The 21,253-nt window shown below is 31.1% G+C and overlaps 1 protein-coding gene across 1 annotated transcript in view; it reads right to left on the bottom strand.

Annotated features, from left to right (window-relative positions):
• Nucleotides 1-2,241: 2,241 nt before the first annotated feature.
• Nucleotides 2,242-21,253, bottom strand: part of LOC145297704 (suppressor of SWI4 1 homolog) — a 48,646-nt gene continuing 29,634 nt past the window's right edge. The window contains exons 6-10 of the mRNA XM_080143904.1: nt 15,636-15,749; nt 9,693-9,836; nt 7,258-7,400; nt 4,275-4,367; nt 2,242-2,563 (exon numbers count right to left, since the gene is read on the bottom strand). Of these exons, the coding sequence (XP_080000030.1) occupies nt 2,313-2,563; nt 4,275-4,367; nt 7,258-7,400; nt 9,693-9,836; nt 15,636-15,749 (745 nt within the window). The 3' untranslated portion in view covers nt 2,242-2,312. The remainder of the gene's footprint in view (nt 2,564-4,274; nt 4,368-7,257; nt 7,401-9,692; nt 9,837-15,635; nt 15,750-21,253) is intronic.

Genomic DNA, 21,253 nt, shown 5'->3' with positions numbered 1-21,253 from the left:
AGAGGGGGGGGGAATCAAACAGTGGAAAAAAAACCCACAAAAAAACTAACGTAAGGCAAACGAACAATGTTAAAAAACAAAATAGAAAACAGAAAAACGAATGTTAAAACCCCAAAAAAACAAAACGTGAAAAATGGCCTGTTTCGATATTAAAATTTTAAAAAATTGGTGGGTACGAAGTAAAAAAAAAATTAGAAAAATGAACGTTACGTGAAAAATGGCTTAAATAACACTGGTTCAATATTTAAATTAAAAAAAAAAAAAAAAAAAAAAAGAAGACATCTCACACCACGATTCGAACCCAAAACGTTTAGATAATGAACCAACGTGCTAACCAACTGAGCTAACATGACGTACATGAAGTTTAGTCAGTTCTTCAACTCTTTAAAGTAAATCAGATCATGACGTCATTTGACGCATGCGTAGAACCGGTCGTCGTCACGAGGGGACGGTTTTTGTTGAAAGATGAATTTAATTACAATTTTTTTTAGAAGCATTATTGGTCATTAATTTTTGTCACATAATTTTAAAAAATTTATTTAGGTTTTTAAAATTTGACCATGACTTGAATTTAGTGATAAATTTGTTAATTTTTTTTTTTTCAATATTTTTAACAGCTTTTTGTTCAAAAAAATTAAAGTATATTTTTCTCTTATTTTTTTTAAATTAAAACTTTCATTTTTGCTGGTTTTATTTAAAAAAAAAAAAAAAAAAAAGGCTCAAAATGCATTTTTACAGATAGTAATAAGCTTTAAAAATCGCTAGTCAAATAATATTAAGTCTGAGTTGGTTGTGTTCAACTTCTGCGGCTATCATGACAATATAAATCGATTCCGATGGCTCTAAGGAGACTTTGACAGGCCTAACTTAGATTAACTTAGGTTAAGATCACAAGGAGATTAAACACTAGTTAAATTAATATTTTACATCAAAGCCTAAAAAATTTTTAGAAGCAAGGTATTTATAAGTTTGATGATGAAGGGAATCAAGTTATAGATGGCAAAGTTTTTATACTCATGAATAACGACTTTTAAAAACAGTTTTTTTATAAAGATGAAATTTAAGATTGGCAAAAAAGTTTTGCACAGACCTGATAAACCCATTTGAAACTTGGAAAGTAATACAATTTTGTATTATGAAACAATAACTCGTAGAGTTGAAAAGTCATCAGATAATTTGATCATGTGGTGCAATGGGGAAAGAGGTGGCTGGTTAATTTTAATGCATCTAAAACCAAGTTTCTATCTGTACATCAATGTTCTAATCCTGTCTGGCTCCAAATGAAATGAATGGCGCTTGTCTTGGGGAGGCTCCATGTTTTGACAAGCTTCTGGGTTTGACCTTTACTCCTGATCCGAGATAGAACACATACATCAAATCTGTTGTCAAGGCCGCTAGAAAAATGGTGGGATCGTTCTACCGCTCCAATAGATATCTCACTGCTGATGCAATTCTCTGCCTGTATAAGAGGTAAGTATATCCAAGGATGGGTAGGAGCTTCTAGAAGCACCTTATTCTGCCTTGATAAGACTTCAAAATAGACTTTGGAGCCTAGTGAGAGGTTCTCTTTTCTCTTCCCTGCAACCTATTTCCTACAGAAGAGACGTTGTGAGCCTGTCTCTGCTTTATCATTATTTTCATGGCAAGTGCTTGTCTGAGCTCCACTCTATGGTCCTCCCTCGCAAAACTTTCGCGAAAAACACTCATCCAGCTGAAAACACTATCGATAATTTTCCCCACTCTTTATCTGTGCCTAAACCTAAACGCAGATTCCATGAACAAAGCTTGCTTGCACGCCTGTGGAACTGTTCCATTTTCCTGCTTTCCAACTGACTATAATATAGTTGTCTTCAAGTTGAACAAGTTCTTGATAAGCAGCCCCTTAAGTAATCCAATTTACCAATTTCCAGTGTTTGTTGCCAAGAAAGAGGACATTAAAAGATTTTGCAACGTGCGTTGAAGGAACACACACACACACACACATATATATATATATATATATCTTTTGAAGACAAAATGAATTGGTAAAAGAGAAAAGCAAAAAAAGGTAAAGAAAAGTAGGAACAAAGAGCAAAAATGAGAAAAAAAAGACAAGGAACAAAAGAAGGAACGAAAGAAGAAAAAAGAAACAAAAAACAAAACAAAATAGAAACAAAAAAAAAGAAAAAGGGGGGAAAAAACGGAAAGATTAAACATAAATATAGAAATATTCAACAAAAATTGAAATAAAATTTTTAACAATTAAATTCTTTTTCATTTATTTTTTATTTTTTTTTTTTACTTTTTTTTTTAAATTAAAAAATTTTTTTAAGTTATCTTCTTTTACTTCCTGGTTTAAAATTCATTTTTTTCTTTGAAGATAATTTCCCCTTTTTCATAGACGATTTCAATTTGGGTTTGGATTTTGATGCAATATTTTTAGAATTTCCAAATTTTTCAGCTTTGGACACATTTTTAGTCCGGAAAAATTTTGCCTTTGGTGGCATTTTCTCAACGTCTTTTTTCATCTTCTTCGTGGCGTTTCCTGAATCCGGAGTTTGTTTTCTTTTCCTGGAAAATAGTTCTGAAGCAAAATAAATTTAATTAAATATATTTTGTTTACAAGAGTAAAAAAAAATGTTTGTAATATCTACTTATTAATATAAGCAAAACTTTGTATTTTAAATTTTTTTCAAGGGAGATAATTACATGAAAACTTTTGGCATCAAATGGTGCTGATGAACAGATGCTACACTTTGATTTTAGCAAAAAGGCAAAGGAGTTATAAAAATTTATGATGTGATCAGGCATTTTTAAATGAATAAAAAAAATGTATAAATATACATATATAGTATATTATTTAATTGGAATTCATTATTGAGATGAGTATTATTTATTGATTTTATTGCGGACTATTATCCTCATCATAATATTTGTTTCACAGCGTTTCAGCCAACTATTCCTCTGGCCTTCGTCAGGTGATAACTGTGACAGGATCTCCTAACTGCATTCCCAGCAAATTATTGCCTTCCATAATTGTTGTCATCTCACCACATTTTGGCCAAGTAAACCTCTGGCCGGCTTTGGGTAGAATTGAAACCACCATCTTCAGACAATGTTCACCTGAAACTGTAGTGATTCAACATCTCTTTCCAATGCACCACGGGCCTCAAAGTTGGCAGAAACGTCATGAAACAACTAAAAAGACAAGGATAATAGTCTGCAATAAAATAAATTAATATATATATAGCGCATCATAGTTTCCACTTGACATTTTTTAAAAAGGAAATCTTTTAATTAATTGCTTATATATACGTCTTGAAAACTATATAAAACAAATTTTTAGGTCAACCTATTCATGTCATTTAAAAGGAAGAATTTTTTTTTATTTACAAATCTGCTATACTACTTATCCCCTTCTTTGTTTTACATTCTTAAAAGGCTGCTTGATGTCGGCCAGTCGTGAAAAATGCTTAAATATATTTTGATTCATTTTTATAGAGCCAAAACTATTATATTGTATCCAATATATTATAGTGATTTCAAAAGCTGAATAAAAAAAAAAAAAAAAAAAAAAAAAAAAAGAGGAATACTTGGATTAAGAGAATTTCTAATGGTTAAAAACACCTGTCAAGAACCAAACAATATGGCATCTTCAAATATTCCAATCACAAAAAAAAAAAAAAAAAAAAAAAAAAACAATCAGTCAGTCAACAAAAACTTTGAACGCGCATCAAAAATAATATCAACCATTATCCTTTGTACGATCCCTTGACAAAAAAAAAAAAAAAAAAAAAAAATGCAAACATGTTTTGTAAAGTCAGCAACAAACATACAACCAGGTTTAATATACATATTACAGCTTGCTTTTTTTTTTTTTTTTTTGCTGCCCTTTCTTCTTTGTCTCCTTCTTACCTTATTGTCATTGTTGTGATAATTTTGCTTATTTCAGAGAAAGGTAATATTTTTATAATTCTACACGGGCTCACTATTTATCAGCAGTTTAAGAACCTTTAAAGTTACTGATTTAAATGGTTTAATTATGCTTAAATATGATGTAAACCAGGTTTTGTCCACATTCAAAAAATTGAAACAAAATAATTCACGCAAATTATATTCTTTATCTGTTATGAATCTGTATAGAATTATAAACTTTATAGGATAGCTTGCTTTCCTTTTGTCAGCTATAACTAATAAAAGTCATATGACATTTGCAATTGTATTCTTAGTATCACCCCATAGATTAAATAAAGGATTCTGCAAATTCTGATAATAAAAAGCAATTTTCAACAAACCTGGTTCTGGTTCAGCCTGGACTTCCTCTCGATAATATTTTATGTCATCGTCAAGATCATCATCAACTGCTTCAGGCACTCCAGTGTCATCCACTAAAAACAGAAAAGATATGAAAAACAAAACCTTTAGGATTAAACAAACAGCAAAAAGCATGTTTAAGGTATCCGATTGCTTTATTTTAGAACTTAGGTTTTTAATGAGAGTACTTCATTGAATTACCTGTCCAAAAATTTAAATATTTTCTTGCAAGAAATTAATTAAGTGAAAAAAGTCAATCAAAAATGAAAGTAATGGCTGTGAGGTAGATGTGCTTTTTTGATAAATGGGAATATTGTAAAGGGAGATAAACATGTAATGAAATATAACTTTTTTTTTAGAAGGACATTAATTATCTGGTAATATATTGGTTAGTCAGTAAAAACAATTAGAGCTCTCTGGCATCTAACAATGCTTACATTTAGCTGGAGACTTGAGCGTATCAGGCGGTGATAAGTGGAGCATTCAGCACCATGTATGGTCAAGAGCACGCCATGAAGATCACAGTGTCTGACGATGACGAAATCGATAAGGTGCCAGTGTTTGGACCTTGGATGCATCCAGGATATCTTATACATATCACGAAGCTGAAAAGTGGTGTTGGTAATAAGACCTAGCTCCGCACAGAGGGACAGAAATTGGAGACCATTTCTGTTCATGTTTCTAACACCATGCCATCCAATGACTCCTTGCCATATCTCATGATTTTTGCCAACTCTAGCATTAAAATTGCTTAGCAGAATGATTTTGTCACTGCTTGGGGTGTTCCTGATGGTAGCCTGATGGTTGTCATGAAATGGTCTTTCACGTCCTCCTCCAAGTCAAGCGTAAGAGCATAGGCACTGATCAGGATGGCATAACTCTTGGTTAATGGAAGCCATAAGGTCATGAGACATTCATCAATAGCAGTCGGTATCTTGGATAGATAGTGAAGCAGAGATGACCAAATGGCAAAGCCAACACCGTGAATGCGATGGGCATACTCTGGGAGACTTTTCCAGAGAAAGGTGTAGCCCTCCCCGGCCTCCTCAAGTGATCCTTCACCAGCAAACCTCATCTGACGGATTTATATTGTAGATTCTAAAGTTTTATGTATTTTTTTTAGCATTAATTTATTGTATGTTTCCTAAGACAAATTATAAGTGTTCAGAGTCTTATCTGACAGAACTATTAGGATTCTTTATTTTTTAAAAAAGTTTTGTTAATATTGTTCAAAGTAGTGTCCATGTATTTATCTTTCTTTTTTATCTTAATGTTTTTTTATCATATTAAGTTCCAGTTCAAAGTTCTCTAGCACCGAGATAGAAGGTTGGTTCTTACCGGTTTAATCTTATAGAATAGGAAATGTTCTTCATAGAATAATCCGGATGCGAGTATTCAAAAGGTTTCAATCCTCATTTTTTTAGGGTTTATTCTAGATGGTCCAGTTTCCTTTTTAGTGTGCTTAAGAATTTCCACCTAATAATTTTTAAGAGTGTGTGGATTGCTTGTATGAAATCCATCATATGGGTTTTATGGTTTGGAATGACTTTATTCTTTAAAGAGAAAGCAATTTTTTCATTGTGGAGATTACGCACACAAATTCAAAAATTTAAGTATTTAAAAAAACAAAAACAAGTGCAATTATATTTTTTAATAAATACTTTTATTTATTAAAACCCAAATTTTTGATTCGTAAAATAACCTTCATCAGGGTAATCCAAGACTTTTTTTTTTCTTTTTACGTGCCATGTTGTAGGTGATAATGCTTGGGATGTGTTCAGATATTGTTGAAGCAAGGTTTTAAGGTTTAATGCCTGGTGCAATGTAAACACAGGTCGTGCATGCATATCAAATAATATAAAACACTGTTAATATTGGAATAACAATACAAAATTTAACAATCTAAAAGACCAAAAACATTTTCTTTTTAAATAAATAAATACAATTATTTATTAAGAACCAAAGTTCCGATTTAGAAAAGAACATACGTCAAGATTTTTTTTTTTCGTTTTACATACCATGCAATAGGTGGTAATGCTTAGGATGTCTTCAGATGTTGCTGAAGCAAGGCATAAAGCAATTTGATGTAATTGAGCTAAATAAAGTCAATACTTCAAGATAAACAAATAAGCCAACAATAAGAGTGAAATTAACAGATTTTGACCAAGAAAACAGCAATTTTTTTTCCTTTTGTCACAAACATCACTCCTGGAATTTATGAACTAAAGAACTAAATAAGATAAGCAGAAGATACTCAATATTATCCAATAAATAATTATTTTTTTAATCTGATTCATTTGTTTGCAAAAAGTAAGAAGAAGAGGGGTGAAAATAATAGTTTTGTCTTTTTCTTATCGATTGGTTTCGTTTTAATGATTTCAAGTGGTGAATAGGTATTAAATTACTACATGATAGTGAGCACGCAAAACAAACTAGTTTTAAAAATGAAAAAAAAAAAAATAAAAACACTCCTAGGCAATTCTGAGTAGGTACAGCTACTAATTGTAATAATTTGTAAGTACCTTTACTAAATCGTCAATTTCTATTTGAGACTGTCTTAATAATGCTAACTTTTCCATTTAATTTACCTGTTTATGATGTATAAAAGACACATATATTAGATGATGAAACTAAAAAAGTCACTCACACACGTTAAAAAATATTAAAGATTAGTTGAATCTACAGAGTGGACTTTTATTGTTCATTTAATTATAAATTATACTCAAGAAGAACAAGTAAACCATAAAAAAACAAAACAAAAAAAAACATAACTCAATCCAAGAACTAAATTATATTTTAGCATGTATTCTATACTATTAGAGTAGATATAAAAACAGCCATAGGGAAAAACATTTAATGCTTACTCTTTTAAATATCCCCAAATTGAGATTCCTAGCCACTAAGTGTTGTGTTCTATATGTGTGTGTGTGTGCGTGTTGAAAAAAAAAAAAAAAGCCGTCTTACCTCCAGCCTCTTTTTGGCTTTCTTCCTTCAATTCCTGCGCTTTCTTAATTCCTTCTAAAGACCGTGCTTTGTGCTGGGCCTTCTCACGAGCTTTTCTTAACACGTTATCACGTTGTATTTTCTTACGTTTTTCTTTCAGTTTCCTAGAGTTGAATAAAGAAAATAATTTTTTGTATTTGAGTACCTTTTCTATTGGCGAATAAAAATAAAATGTGTACTACATCAAATGAAATACAACTATAAACTTTTAATGATTCAACATGCATGTAACATTTATGTCTATTGCTTATTAAGGATTGAACGAGACATCATCTCCATAATTGCAATAAATGTTCAAACGTAATCATAAAAAGATCAAAAGATTAATCCTCCCATTCCGAGAAAAAAAAAGATTAGTCAGTTAAATGTTCTTAAAAATGAAAATTTGAACTTCTGCAGTTATCTTTTCTTAGTTTAAAAAGAAAATGGTCAACTTTATCTGTTGTGTATGTGCGAACATGAAAAATATTAAAAACTAGTAGACCACCTGGCGTTGTCCAGTCATAAAATATGCTTAAATAGGTTATTTTAATTTCTGCAGCTTACACATTTATTATTATAGAGACAATTCTCTATTGATTATTCTCTATTGATTATTATATTAAACCTAATACAGTAGTGAGATCAGAACGAAAATATATGATTTGAGTGCCATCAGCTAGAATCAAAACCAAAACATACACTTCACCATCTTCATTCCTTAGTTCGTGATCTATACCCATATGCATATACATACACACACACACTTTCAGAATGTGAGAGATTATATACAATTATTTCCACAGTCAAACAATCAAAGTGTAGTATCTGTTCTTCAGATGCTGCACTTCAATTTTTTGTTCTCTGTCAGTGGAGGAGAAATCCTTCACGGCTGAGGCAATTTTTATTTTTGTTCCTTTTCTCCACGTTAAAAAACGACCCTGGTGTCTAACTCTGTCCCGTGGGGAGGCATTGTAAATAGGAACAATGTCACAGTCAACAAGATGGATCTTGTAGCTGCGACATTGTTTGGCTGTGGAAATTATTTTATTTTATGTGTGTGTGTGTGTATATATATATATATATATATATATATTCACCTGCCATCTATTTTTTAAAAGATGGAATTGCCCAATCGAAGACAAGATGCAAGAAAGCAAGCAAGGTCTACAGAGTTTTATAATTATATACATATGAATAAAAAGAACTGCAGGTTTCAGTAAAAACTGCCTCCAAATAAAATAAATAGAAAATATATTTTTCAACAAGTGAGAAAAGTTATTAGAAATTAGTAAAGATTGGAAGATGATAGTTACACAAACTATCAGTAGTCTAGTATCGACAAATTTTCACCAAAACAAAATACAAGTCGTTACAATTTGAACAACGAATGATATATATATCAAATAAGCATTACTTAAAATTTTTGGTGAAATTATTCCTTTTTAAAATGTGTTGAATTAATGGATTTTGATTGCACATATGAAGTTGTCCTTGGACGAAGAGACAATAGATGCACATGAAGGTGACACAACTAGGAAAAGATATAATTTTAATATCTGATTGAACAATTGATGAAACTGAATTCAATAAGTAAACAATTAGGTTATGTGACACTAATATTCACAAGAGTTGTAGATCAGATTATCAAAGACAAAATTTGATTTTCATGAAAGATCATGTTTTCATGAGAATAGCTAATGTAAAAAAAAAATAAAACTCCAAGCTTAGGGCCATGGCCACCTATGTATGTGTGTTGGGGTGGGTGGGAGAAAAGGCACAATCACATTGACACACACCAGTTCTCGTCAGATCACCGAAGATAACGTTGAGCCTGACAATACCAGATGGGTGACCATTTGGGAAGGTGAGGCGCTGTATGTACTGCAAGGTAAAGTACCAGGTTATGATACAGTCTATCCTTCTCTCAAGGGTGAATGAGCCTCTCTTAGGCCGTAGTAAGCAACACATCTAGTGATGGCGTCATGATAAAAAAAAAAAAAAAAACCCTTTATAGCCCTGGTGAAGCATCAAGTATTCAGCTACGGACAAGATTTGAATTACATTACAAACACGGCCACATGTTATGTTTAAGGGCAACAGAAAAAAGACAAAACTTTTTTCTAACTTCAATCAGTTCCAACTAAGTCAAAATTAAGATAAAGACAATGAGTGTATTTATTGGAGGAGAAAGGAACAGAAAGTCATTCTTTAATAAAACAAAAACCATCAAACTCTTCTAACCCCATCATGAATTGCTTCAAGTCTTAGCTTTTGCAGCAAAATTAGCATTTTCTTATGACAATACATTCGTTTGGCGAATACCCAATGGTCTGTTCAACCATGTTTTTTTAAGATGTGCTAACAAAGACAAGAAAAGAATTTGAAAAATTTTTTCTTTTTAACCAAGAACATACTGTTTATCTTCTTTGCGTTTTAAAGCTGCCTGGAGTTCTTCAGTTGACAAAGTTTTGTAGCTGTGATAAAGAACATCTCCGCTGCATACGCCTTCCTCTACTTTAATAAGTTCAAGTGTCATCCGGGGACCAAGTTCTGTCAGCCTACAGGTAAAAAAAAAAAAAAAAAAAAAAAAAAAAAAAATGAATCGAGAATAAGGCCACAAGTTTGTTGCGTGCATCATTCACAAACTTCCTGTTTGTTAGAATACTTTCATTGCTGTCTGAATAATTGGCTTCTATTTAAATGTTAATTCTTGATGATTGAGTGGAAGAATGCTAGGTTGACTTTGTTGACTTCCTGCACTGATGATTGCATAGGTATAATAAAATTATTAATATTTATTGAAAAAAAAAAAAAAAAAAAAAAAAACATAGTATATATAAGAAATATTGACAAAGCAGAATGGGTTCTTACTCAGAATTCCTCCTATATAAAAAAAAACAAAGAAAAGAAAAAAAAAAAACACTATATAATGTATATGCCTATGACGAAACAAAAATATCATATTCTAAAAATCATATAAATTGATCAAGTAATTTTATTTTTATAATGAAAGTCATTTTTAAGCAATTTCTAGGCATCACAATTTTGCAAGTTTGAATTATTGAGTTATTTAACCCCCCCCCAAATTGATTTAAAAATGTCAGACAAGACAGCTGCTCTTCTATCCATAAAATTTGATTTGCTTATCAAATGAAACTACTTGATCAATTTACATAATTTTTGGAATATGGTATTTTCGTTTTATCACAAGTACTTATAAAGTTTTTTATTTTTGTTTTTTAATATAGAGAGAATTCTAGAAAAACTGCAGAACATAATTTATATAAGGTGAAGTTCTGCCTTTTCACCAATCTGTTGAAAACCTACTTTTATAAGCATGTATAAATGGTAGAAGTTTTCAAAACAAGAATACGATTAAAATGTAAAACTGTAGCTTAATTATAACGTTTTCCACATCATTTATCGAAACCTATCAGAGAATCGCTCAACTTACATAAAAGAAGCTGCATCAATAATCAATATTATAATTCTTTGAAGTTGCAAGCACCCAACGAACATCGTCTTGACCAAATATGGTCCCATTGCAGACTGAACAATAAAAGCAAGTTCTGGTCCAATATTCTCTTTATATTAAAAAACAAAACTAAAGTAAAAATTTGAATGATGTATGCATCCCTGATGAAACAAAAATATCATCTTCCGATGATGAGCCCATGAACACACACATATCATAATGCCCAAATTCCGCTTCGATCAGTTTCGCTTCATTTATACAAAAAGGCAAACAAATATTGGAAAGGATGGGATGGAGGGAATTTTTTAAAAGTCGATCAAAATAAATATAGAGACGATGTCCGATCGTAAATCTGAGATATTACCATCTAGGAAGTATAAGAAAAGTTCTCCATAATAGTAACCTTGTCGAGAATCCATGTGAAATAAGCCTCTCTTGGACATACAAAAACGCTCGCTGTTGTTTTGCCCTTTATATATATTGAAGACTAGCGAGTGTTTGTAGGTTTGTGTGGTTGTTAATGAAAACCTAAGAATAAGCGAAGTAAAAAAAAGAAAACATAAAAACGGATGTTAAAACTTAAGGGGGGGGGGGATATCAAAACTTCGAAAAAAAAAAAAAAAAAAAAAAAAAAAAACTAACGTAAGGCAAACGAACGATGTTAAATGTAAAAATCGAAAAAACAAAACCAAAAAAGAAAGCAGAAAAACGAACGTTAAAAAAAAAAAAAACCCACGTGAAAAATGGCTTAAATAAGCCGGTTTCGATATTAAAATTTAAAAAATCAGTGGGTACCCGGGTGTTTTTGGGTGTGTGTGGTCGGTCGGGGGTGTTAATGAAAACCTAAGAATAAGTGAAGTAAAAAAAAAAACAAAACAAAAAAAAAAAAACAAAAAAAAAAACCCAGAAAAACGAACGTTACGTGAAAAATGGCTTAAGTAACACTCGTTCAATATCTAAATTTAAAAAATCGAAAAAAAAAAAGAAAAAAAAAGAAAGACATCTCACACCACGATTCGAACCCAAAACGTTCAGACTCAACACTCTAACCAACTGAGCTAACACGACGTACATGAAATTTAGTCAGTTCTTCAACTATTTAAATTAAATCAGGTCATGACGTCATCTGACGCATGCGTAGAATCAATCTCGTCATGCGAGGATGGTTTTTGTTGTTTTAAAAGAAAAAAAGAGAGTTGGTGGTAGGTAGACTCGAACCCGGAGCCTTGACGTCAATAGGCTGACGACATGCACCTGCGCTACAGCAACGGAAGCAATGTAAGACATTTAATTTGAGCATTAAAAAGTGAAGGAGTTCAAATTGAGATCAAACATCACACTCTTCCGCAGTTAACAATTTCTGCAAGACAGTTTTTAAGTGTGTGTTTAATGAGGTCAAATCCGCACTTTATTTTACTGCGGGATAGTCCTTCTGAATTTGTTATTTTTTACCCAACTTTGTCTGGTTTTGGGAAGTGTCCAAATGAAAGCAAGCAATTGTCTGATATGCGGTGAAAACCGACATTGACCAAACGTATATTGCTTTCTGGACGATACCAGCCTATAGGCCGAGAACCACAGCTTAGTTTCACCAGTTTCGCTTTTATACGAAAAAAGCCAAATCAACACAAGAGTGGCCAAAATAGCAAGAATTGTGTAAACCTCGATGTAAATAAATCTAGCCATGATGTAAATAAATCTAGCCATGATGTAAATAAATCTAGCCATGATGTAAATAAATCTAGCCATGATGTAAATAAATCTAGCCATGATGTAAATAAATCTAGCCATGATGTAAATAAATCTAGCCATGATGCGCATTCGCAATTCATACATATTATGATCTACATGGTATATAAGAAGTTCTAAGCGATAGTACCCCCCCCCCCCAAGCCTTTCTTGGACATACAAAAACTCTCGCGTGCGTTTTGCCTTTTCTATATATAGACTAGTGGGGGTACCCGGTGTTGCCCGGGTGCTTAGAGGTGTGCTTTTGGGTAAATCAAAACAAAAGACGTTGCCCAGGTGTTTGTGCAGGGGGGAGGGGGGGATTAAAAAAAGTTTTGGTAGGTAAGTAGGAAGGATCGAACCCTAAGTCTTGAGGCGTAGTTGGAAAATAAAGTGTGAAAAAAAAAAAAAAAAAAAAAATGTGCGACGTTAACCGATCGGCCACCAAGAAATAGTAATGGAAACATGTTTGAATTAATTTAAGTATTAAGAATTGGCAGGTGTCCGTACTTAACGACTCAACTTTCACTGCGGGGCAGTTTCTGAAGTTTTTCTGTTTCCCCCAAGATGTTGTGTGAGGGAGGGAGGGGGGGCATAGAAAGAGGATTATCCAAAATAAGAAAAAAAGTTTTGGTAGGCGAGTATGAGGATCAAACCAGAACCCTTGAGGCAAAGTTGGAAATTAAAGTGTGAAAAAAAAAAGTGCAACGTTAACCATTGGGCCACCACGACATAGTAACGGAAACACGTTTGAATTTATTTAATTACTTAGAATTTGCAGGTGCACGTCAACTTTGACTGCAGGGTTTTTATTTTTATTTTCCCAAGATGTTTGGGAACCAGCTTCCCTTGTCCAATAAAGCTGATTGCTTTCAGACATTTCCGGCGATGGCGGCCAGAAAAATACCGCCAGAATTAGTGTTGCTTTTATTATAGGAAAAAGCCTAATCCACACGCAGCGAGCGAAAACTGTTGAATATTTATCTTCCCGAAGTAAAGCAAGTTAAATAGACAGGCGAGCTCCGTTGTTAACTCAGAGATAATATGATTTATATGTGATATCAAAAGTTTTAAGTTGCGAGCTGACCGAGCGCTTCTCTGAAAAAAGCCTTTCTTGGACATACACAAAAAGCGAACATACATACACACATTTTGGCTTTAATATATATAGACTAGTGGGGATACCCGGCATTGCCCGGGTGTTTGTAGGTGTGTGTGTTGGCCAGGTGTTTGGAGGTGTAAAAGGAAAAAAAAAGTTTTAGTAGAAATGTAGGCTTGAACCCTGAACCTTTGACGTGGAAATGGAAACGAAATGGAAAAAAAACCTGGGACCTAGCCATCTCAGCCATGAGAGAAGAGGAATGAAAAACCTCTTAATTTAATGTTCATAAAATGAAAAAAAAAATTTTGGTAAGTAGATAGGATCGAACCCGAAGCCCTGAGGTGAAGTTGGAAAATAAAATGTGAAAAAAACAAAAACAAAAAAAAAACATGACACATTAACCGCTCGGACAGCAAAAATGAGTTACTGAAAGAAGTTTGAATTAATTTAAGTAAGAAGAGAATTGACAGGTGCCCGCATTTAATGACATCAAGTCTAAGTCGTAGAGTTAATATTTTGTGTGAGTGTTACGATAACGTAATCAATAGCTATTCAGCAGTTAACATTTTCTGCAAGACAGTTTTTAATGAGTTCAATAACCCAGTTCGTTCGTTTTTACGCAACTTTGGGGAAAACCAGCTCCCCCGTTTATTAGAGAAGTGTCTTGTCTCGAAATGACAGCAACCATCTGATATGACGATAAGCCGACATTGACCAAACGTTACATCGCTTTCTGGAAATCACTGGCTGTGGGCCAGAGATTAGAATCGAGTTTCGCTTTTTTTTATACCGAAAAACGAAAGCAACACGCAGCAATCCGAAAATGTTGAATATTTAACGTTTCAAAGTCGGGCAAATTAAATACACAGGCGACCCCCGTTGTTAACTCGTAGACATTATCATTTAAGCAGCATATAAAGTTTTAAAAATGAGTGACAGCCTCGAGAACCCGACGGAAAAAAGCCTTTTGCAGACATACTCAAAAAGCAAACATACATACATTTTCACTTTTATATTTATAGATAAAAAAAAAGAGAGGAGATAACTCAACATAATTAAAACTTCTGAATTCTGAAAGTTGGTTCGTTAGTTTTTCTATAAAACTTTATTATATGACCATCAACGGAAAATAAATGAACAAGAGTTTAACAAAACGGTTGTTGTACAAATTATAGTTAAATATTCAAAATTCTCTTCATTAGCAAAGCAGCTCTGGTGCTACCAGATCAGGCGGTCCGAAGATATTGGCCTTTTCTACTTCCTTTTACAAAACTTAATTATGTTCTGCAAAAACAAAAACAACCCACCTTTTTCTTCTTCTCATTTCTCTTTCTATCTCCTCCACTTCCTGATTGGTTTCCTAACTTAAAATGTACCAAACATTAATTACTGTACTCTTCTCCTTCTCATTGTTCTGCAGGGCAGGGAACAAAAACGATAAAATCTACTATAAAACAACCAAACCAAATCAAACGCTACAAACTAGCGATTTAAAGAGCTTGAAGAATAAAAACCTACAAAATAACTGGATTTGGCATCAAATAACCTAAATATACTGTAAAATAATCAAACCAGACTCTAAAAATAAATATTTGAAGATATAAGGAACTTGAAGCATAAAAGCTATTTCCAAAATAGTTGGCATTAAATAACTGAAAAAAGGATTGATATGCTGTAAAATAACGAAATCAGATCAAAGCAATGCAGCAAAAAGAGTAATAATTTTTAAAAATGGCAAAATTGAATTACCCCATTATGATTAGTTGTTGATATTTAAATAGTAGGCAGTGCAGGAGAAGATAACTTATAATTTTTTTATTAGAAATTTTTTTTAATTACTCCAGAAAATTATGAAGCCACTTGGTGTAAAGAGAAAAATTTCAATAAATCAGTACAATTATAAATGTATTTATGATGAGAGAAAATCCTTTAGTCAAAACCAAAATTCCCAAATCCATAACACCTTAATGATGCAGAAATTGTTTTCTTGATTTAAAAAAAAAAAAAAAAGAAAAAAGGAGAAAAAGTGTGTAATTGACTGCATTCTCTTACCTAATGGCACTTTTCATGGATACAGTATTTCCTTTTCCCATCATTTTTTGTGGAAGAACAACTTCATTGTGTGGACCATCCATTTCAGCTTCACTCTCTGACAAGTTTCCACCCCTGGAAAAAAAAACAAAAATAGATTTGAAGGTAAAGAAATGAAATTCATTAAGATTTTTTGTTTCATCTTTTATATTATATAAAAAGGCGAAATGTGTGTTAGTATGTGCTTGTGTGTTTATCCGTGTCCCAAAAACTTTCGACACACGCAACAAGCATTGACAAAATTGGTATCCTTAGAAAGATCGATCTCTCTGACAACAAATATTGAAAAACTGACCAAAAAGATTCATTCTTTGACCGTCAACTGGGCCGTTTTTCGGCAAGGAGGGGTCAGTTTTTGTGTCAACATTTTTGCAAAGTCATTCACGCCTCACGATCTCGACGTATGTATAAAACATGTTATTTCGAAGGCCCATGACGTCACAAGTCACGTGGGTGAGACAGCTAATGCGTTTGCTTTTTTTTTTTCATCTCCTTTTCCTCTTTCGTGTTACAAATTTCGAGCCTGGCTACTGCAGCTAATTTTTTTTTTTTGCGTTCACACAGGCACTCGCTATTATTTTAATTGTTTTTGTTTTTTTTAGGGCTGGAGGGTGGTTGCTTAATAGCCTTAATATACGATCTCTCTCGACCAGGGTGATGCCGGGTATTCCAAACTGTCTATTATATAAATAGAACTTGTCTGTGTATGTCTGCTAAAAACTTTTGTCATCTGCATCCGACCAGGTCAAAACTGGTACCATCTGAAAGGGCAATGCCCCGGATGCATATGTGAAAATTAGAAAAAAAAAATTCATTCTGTTGCAGTCAACTGGACCACTTTTTGGAAGGACGTGGGGTCCATTTTTTATCTTGCCTTTTCGCAAGTCACGCACACGTATTAAACTATAACTATATTTAAAACACTTATTTTGCAACGTCATGACATCATAAGCACTCGTGTGGCAAAAGCGTTTGTCCATAAGTTTTTGCCTTTTTTCCTTCTTTCATATTCGAGCCCGACCACTACGACTTTTTTTTTTGAAACAATTGCACAGCCACTCCCTGCTATTTTGACTGAAAGAAAAGTTGTTTTGATTTATTTTGGGGGGTTCCAACACACAGGCAACAAAAAGTGCTCAATATCCGGAGAATAGCTTCTTCTCTTTGTATCCTTTCTGCTGAAATTTCTGGTGGGAAGGTTGTCACATATTTTTACATTTTTTAAGTAGGATTACTGTATCTTTAAGTGGACCCGGGCAACGCTGGGTATTCGTGCTAGTATTAAATAAATAGATTTTTTGCATTCATTACAACTTTTTAAAACATAATATATTGCAAAATTTGTCTCGTTTTGAAATACGAGGGGTGTGCAATAAGTAATGCCCCTGACTCACTTCCTATAGAAGTAGAGCAAAGAAACTTGGCACAGTTATTAGTCTTTCTCTACATAGGAACCACCCAGAGTTATGCATTTCTACCATCGTTTGATGCAGCTCTGGAGACTGTTTTTGTAGAACACCCCAGGTTGGTCCTCCAACCACGACGTGACTTCAGAAATCAAGGCTGCATCATCTGGGATTTCCACAGACTTCCGGCCATGTTTGAATTCATGATGCCAGCGTTTTACAAGGTCATATGAGGGGCATTATCACTATAAGTTTCTTTCATTTCATCAAAAGTCTCCTGTGGTATGCATCCTTTCAAATACAAAAACCGGATCACTGCTTGACATTCAACAGGCTCCATTTCACACCTGACTCAGTTCAAACACCTGTAAATTAGTAAACAATTAGTTTAGAACTGTAATTTGCCACATAAACCGTAGAGATATAAATCATTGCACATGCAAAATTTCAGCTAGATCAGACAACTGGAAGTGGGTCAGGGGCATTACTTATTGCACGCCCCTCATATCTTAATTACTTTTACAAATGGTGAATAATGCATCAATCTTCTGTATAAATGTACGTGTGTAAGTATTTTACCGATAAACTCTTAAACTACTGGTCACATGACACCGACATTAACAGGAAACAGTAATCACACACCAAGGATCGTTTATAATCAGTAAAATCTTTGTTTGGATGGATGAATAACACGTACAGAAATATGTCGGCAACTTGAAATACACACTGTTTGTTGAACTTGCTGACATACTTTTGTGCAAATTCATTCATAGTTTTAAGTGGTTTAATTTCAAATCTTTCTTATCTATCTCGTGATAGTTCAAACAGTACGGAACGCAGCTGGGGCACTAAACGTTTGTCAGTTATTCTAAAACTCTCAAGAAACAAAGGGAAATAACGCAACAATAATTCAACTTGTGACATTTGTTTTCCATTTGTACCTATCAATCACTTAAAAATGATTTTCTTTATAAAAATAAAACCACTTGTTAAGATATATGATTTTTGGAATATGATATTTTTGTTTAGTTATAGATACATACATTATACGGATTTTTCTTTTTTTTTTTTTTAATATGAGTAGAACTCTGAACAGGAACTGATTTTCTTTTTTTTTTTATATAAAGCTACTCAATAAATTCATGTAGTTTTGGTGTGTGATATTTTCTTTTTTTTATATAAAACTACTCAATTTATTCATGTAGTTTTTGGTGTGTGATATTTTCTTTTTTTTATATATAAAACTACTCAATTTATTCATGTAGTTTTTGGTATGTGATATTTTCTTTTTTTTATATATAAAACTACTCAATTCATGTAGTTTTGGTGTGTGATATTTTCTTTTTTTTATATATAAAACTACTCAATTTATTCATGTAGTTTTGGTGTGTGATATTTTCTTTTTTTATATATAAAACTACTCAATTTATTCATGTAGTTTTTGGTGTGTGATATTTTCTTTTTTTTATATAAAACTACTCAATTTATTCATGTAGTTTTTGGTGTGTGATATTTTCTTTTTTTTATATAAAACTACTCAATTTATTCATGTAGTTTTTGGTGTGTGATATTTTCTTTTTTTTATATAAAACTACTCAATTTATTCATGTAGTTTTGGTGTGTGATATTTTTTTTTTTTATATATAAAACTACTCAATTTATTCATGAAGTTTTGGTATGTGATATTTTCTTTTTTTTATATAAAACTACTCAATTTATTCATGTAGTTTTGGTGTGTGATATTTTCTTTTTTTTATATATAAAACTACTCAATTTATTCATGTAGTTTTTGGTATGTGATATTTTCTTTTTTTTATATATAAAACTACTCAATTCATGTAGTTTTGGTGTGTGATATTTTCTTTTTTTTATATATAAAACTACTCAATTTATTCATGTAGTTTTGGTGTGTGATATTTTCTTTTTTTATATATAAAACTACTCAATTAATTCATGTAGTTTTTGGTGTGTGATATTTTCTTTTTTTTATATAAAACTACTCAATCTATTCATGTAGTTTTTGGTGTGTGATATTTTCTTTTTTTTATATAAAACTACTCAATTTATTCATGTAGTTTTGGTGTGTGATATTTTCTTTTTTTTATATATAAAACTACTCAATTCATGTAGTTTTTGGTGTGTGATATTTTCTTTTTTATATAAAACTACTCAATTAATTCATGTAGTTTTGGTGTGATATTTTCTTTTTTTTATATAAAACTACTCAATTTATTCATGTAGTTTTGGTATGTGATATTTTCTTTTTTTTATATATAAAACTACTCAATTTATTCATGTAGTTTTGGTGTGTGATATTTTCTTTTTTTTATATATAAAACTACTCAATTTATTCATGTAGTTTTGGTGTGTGATATTTTCTTTTTTTATATATAAAACTACTCAATTCATGTAGTTTTTGGTGTGTGATATTTTCTTTTTTTATATAAAACTACTCAATTAATTCATGTAGTTTTGGTGTGATATTTTCTTTTTTTTTATATAAAACTACTCAATTTATTCATGTAGTTTTGGTATGTGATATTTTCTTTTTTTTATATATAAAACTACTCAATTTATTCATGTAGTTTTGGTGTGTGATATTTTCTTTTTTTTATATATAAAACTACTCAATTTATTCATGTAGTTTTGGTGTGTGATATTTTCTTTTTTTTATATATAAAACTACTCAATTTATTCATGTAGTTTTGGTATGTGATATTTTCTTTTTTTTATATATAAAACTACTCAATTTATTCATGAAGTTTTGGTATGTGATATTTTCTTTTTTTTATATATAAAACTACTCAATTTATTCATGTAGTTTTGGTGTGTGATATTTTCTTTTTTTATATATAAAACTACTCAATTTATTCATGTAGTTTTGGTGTGTGATATTTTTTTTTTTTTATATATAAAACTACTCAATTTATTCATGTAGTTTTGGTATGTGATATTTTCTTTTTTTTATATATAAAACTACTCAATTTATTCATGTAGTTTTGGTGTGTGATATTTTTTTTTTTTTATATATAAAACTACTCAATTTATTCATGTAGTTTTGGTGTGTGATATTTTTTTTTTTATATATAAAACTACTCAATTTATTCATGTAGTTTTGGTATGTGATATTTTCTTTTTTTATATATAAAACTACTCAATTTATTCATGAAGTTTTGGTGTGTGATATTTTCTTTTTTTTTATATATAAAACTACTCAATTTATTCATGTAGTTTTGGTGTATGATATTTTCTTTTTTTATATATAAAACTACTCAATTTATTCATGTAGTTTTGGTGTGTGATATTTTCTTTTTTTTATATATAAAACTACTCAATTTATTCATGTAGTTTTAGTGTGTGATATTTTCTTTTTTTTTATATATAAAACTACTCAATTTATTCATGTAGTTTTGGTGTGTGATATTTTCTTTTTTTTATATAAAACTACTCAATTTATTCATGTAGTTTTGGTGTGTGATATTTTCTTTTTTTATATAAAACTACTCAATCTATTCATGTAGTTTTGGTGTGTGATATTTTCTTTTTTTTATATAAAACTACTCAATTTATTCATGTAGTTTTGGTGTGTGATATTTTCTTTTTTTTATATAAAACTACTCAATTTATTCATGTAGTTTTGGTGTGTGATATTTTCTTTTTTTTATATATAAAACTACTCAATTTATTCATGTAATTTTGGTATGTGATATTTTCTTTTTTTTATATAAAACTACTCAATTTATTCATGTAGTTTTGGTGTGTGATATTTTCTTTTTTTTATATATAAAACTACTCAATTTATTCATGTAGTTTTGGTGTGTGATATATTCTTTTTTTTATATAAAACTACTCAATTTATTCATGTAGTTTTGGTGTGTGATATTTTCTTTTTTTTATATAAAACTACTCAATTTATTCATGTAGTTTTGGTGTGTGATATTTTCTTTTTTTTATATATAAAACTACTCAATTTATTCATGTAATTTTGGTATGTGATATTTTCTTTTTTTTATATAAAACTACTCAATTTATTCATGTAGTTTTGGTGTGTGATATTTTCTTTTTTTTATATAAAACTACTCAATTTATTCATATAGTTTTGGTGTGTGATATTTTCTTTTTTTTTATATAAAACTACACAATTAATTCATGTAGTTTTGGTGTGTGATATTT

The sequence above is a fragment of the Euprymna scolopes genome, chromosome 18 (assembly GCF_053919585.1).
Source record: "Euprymna scolopes isolate OS-2025 chromosome 18, ASM5391958v1, whole genome shotgun sequence".
NCBI classification, from domain to species: Eukaryota; Metazoa; Mollusca; class Cephalopoda; order Sepiida; family Sepiolidae; genus Euprymna; species Euprymna scolopes.
This window is presented reverse-complemented; position numbering and strand designations above follow the sequence as displayed.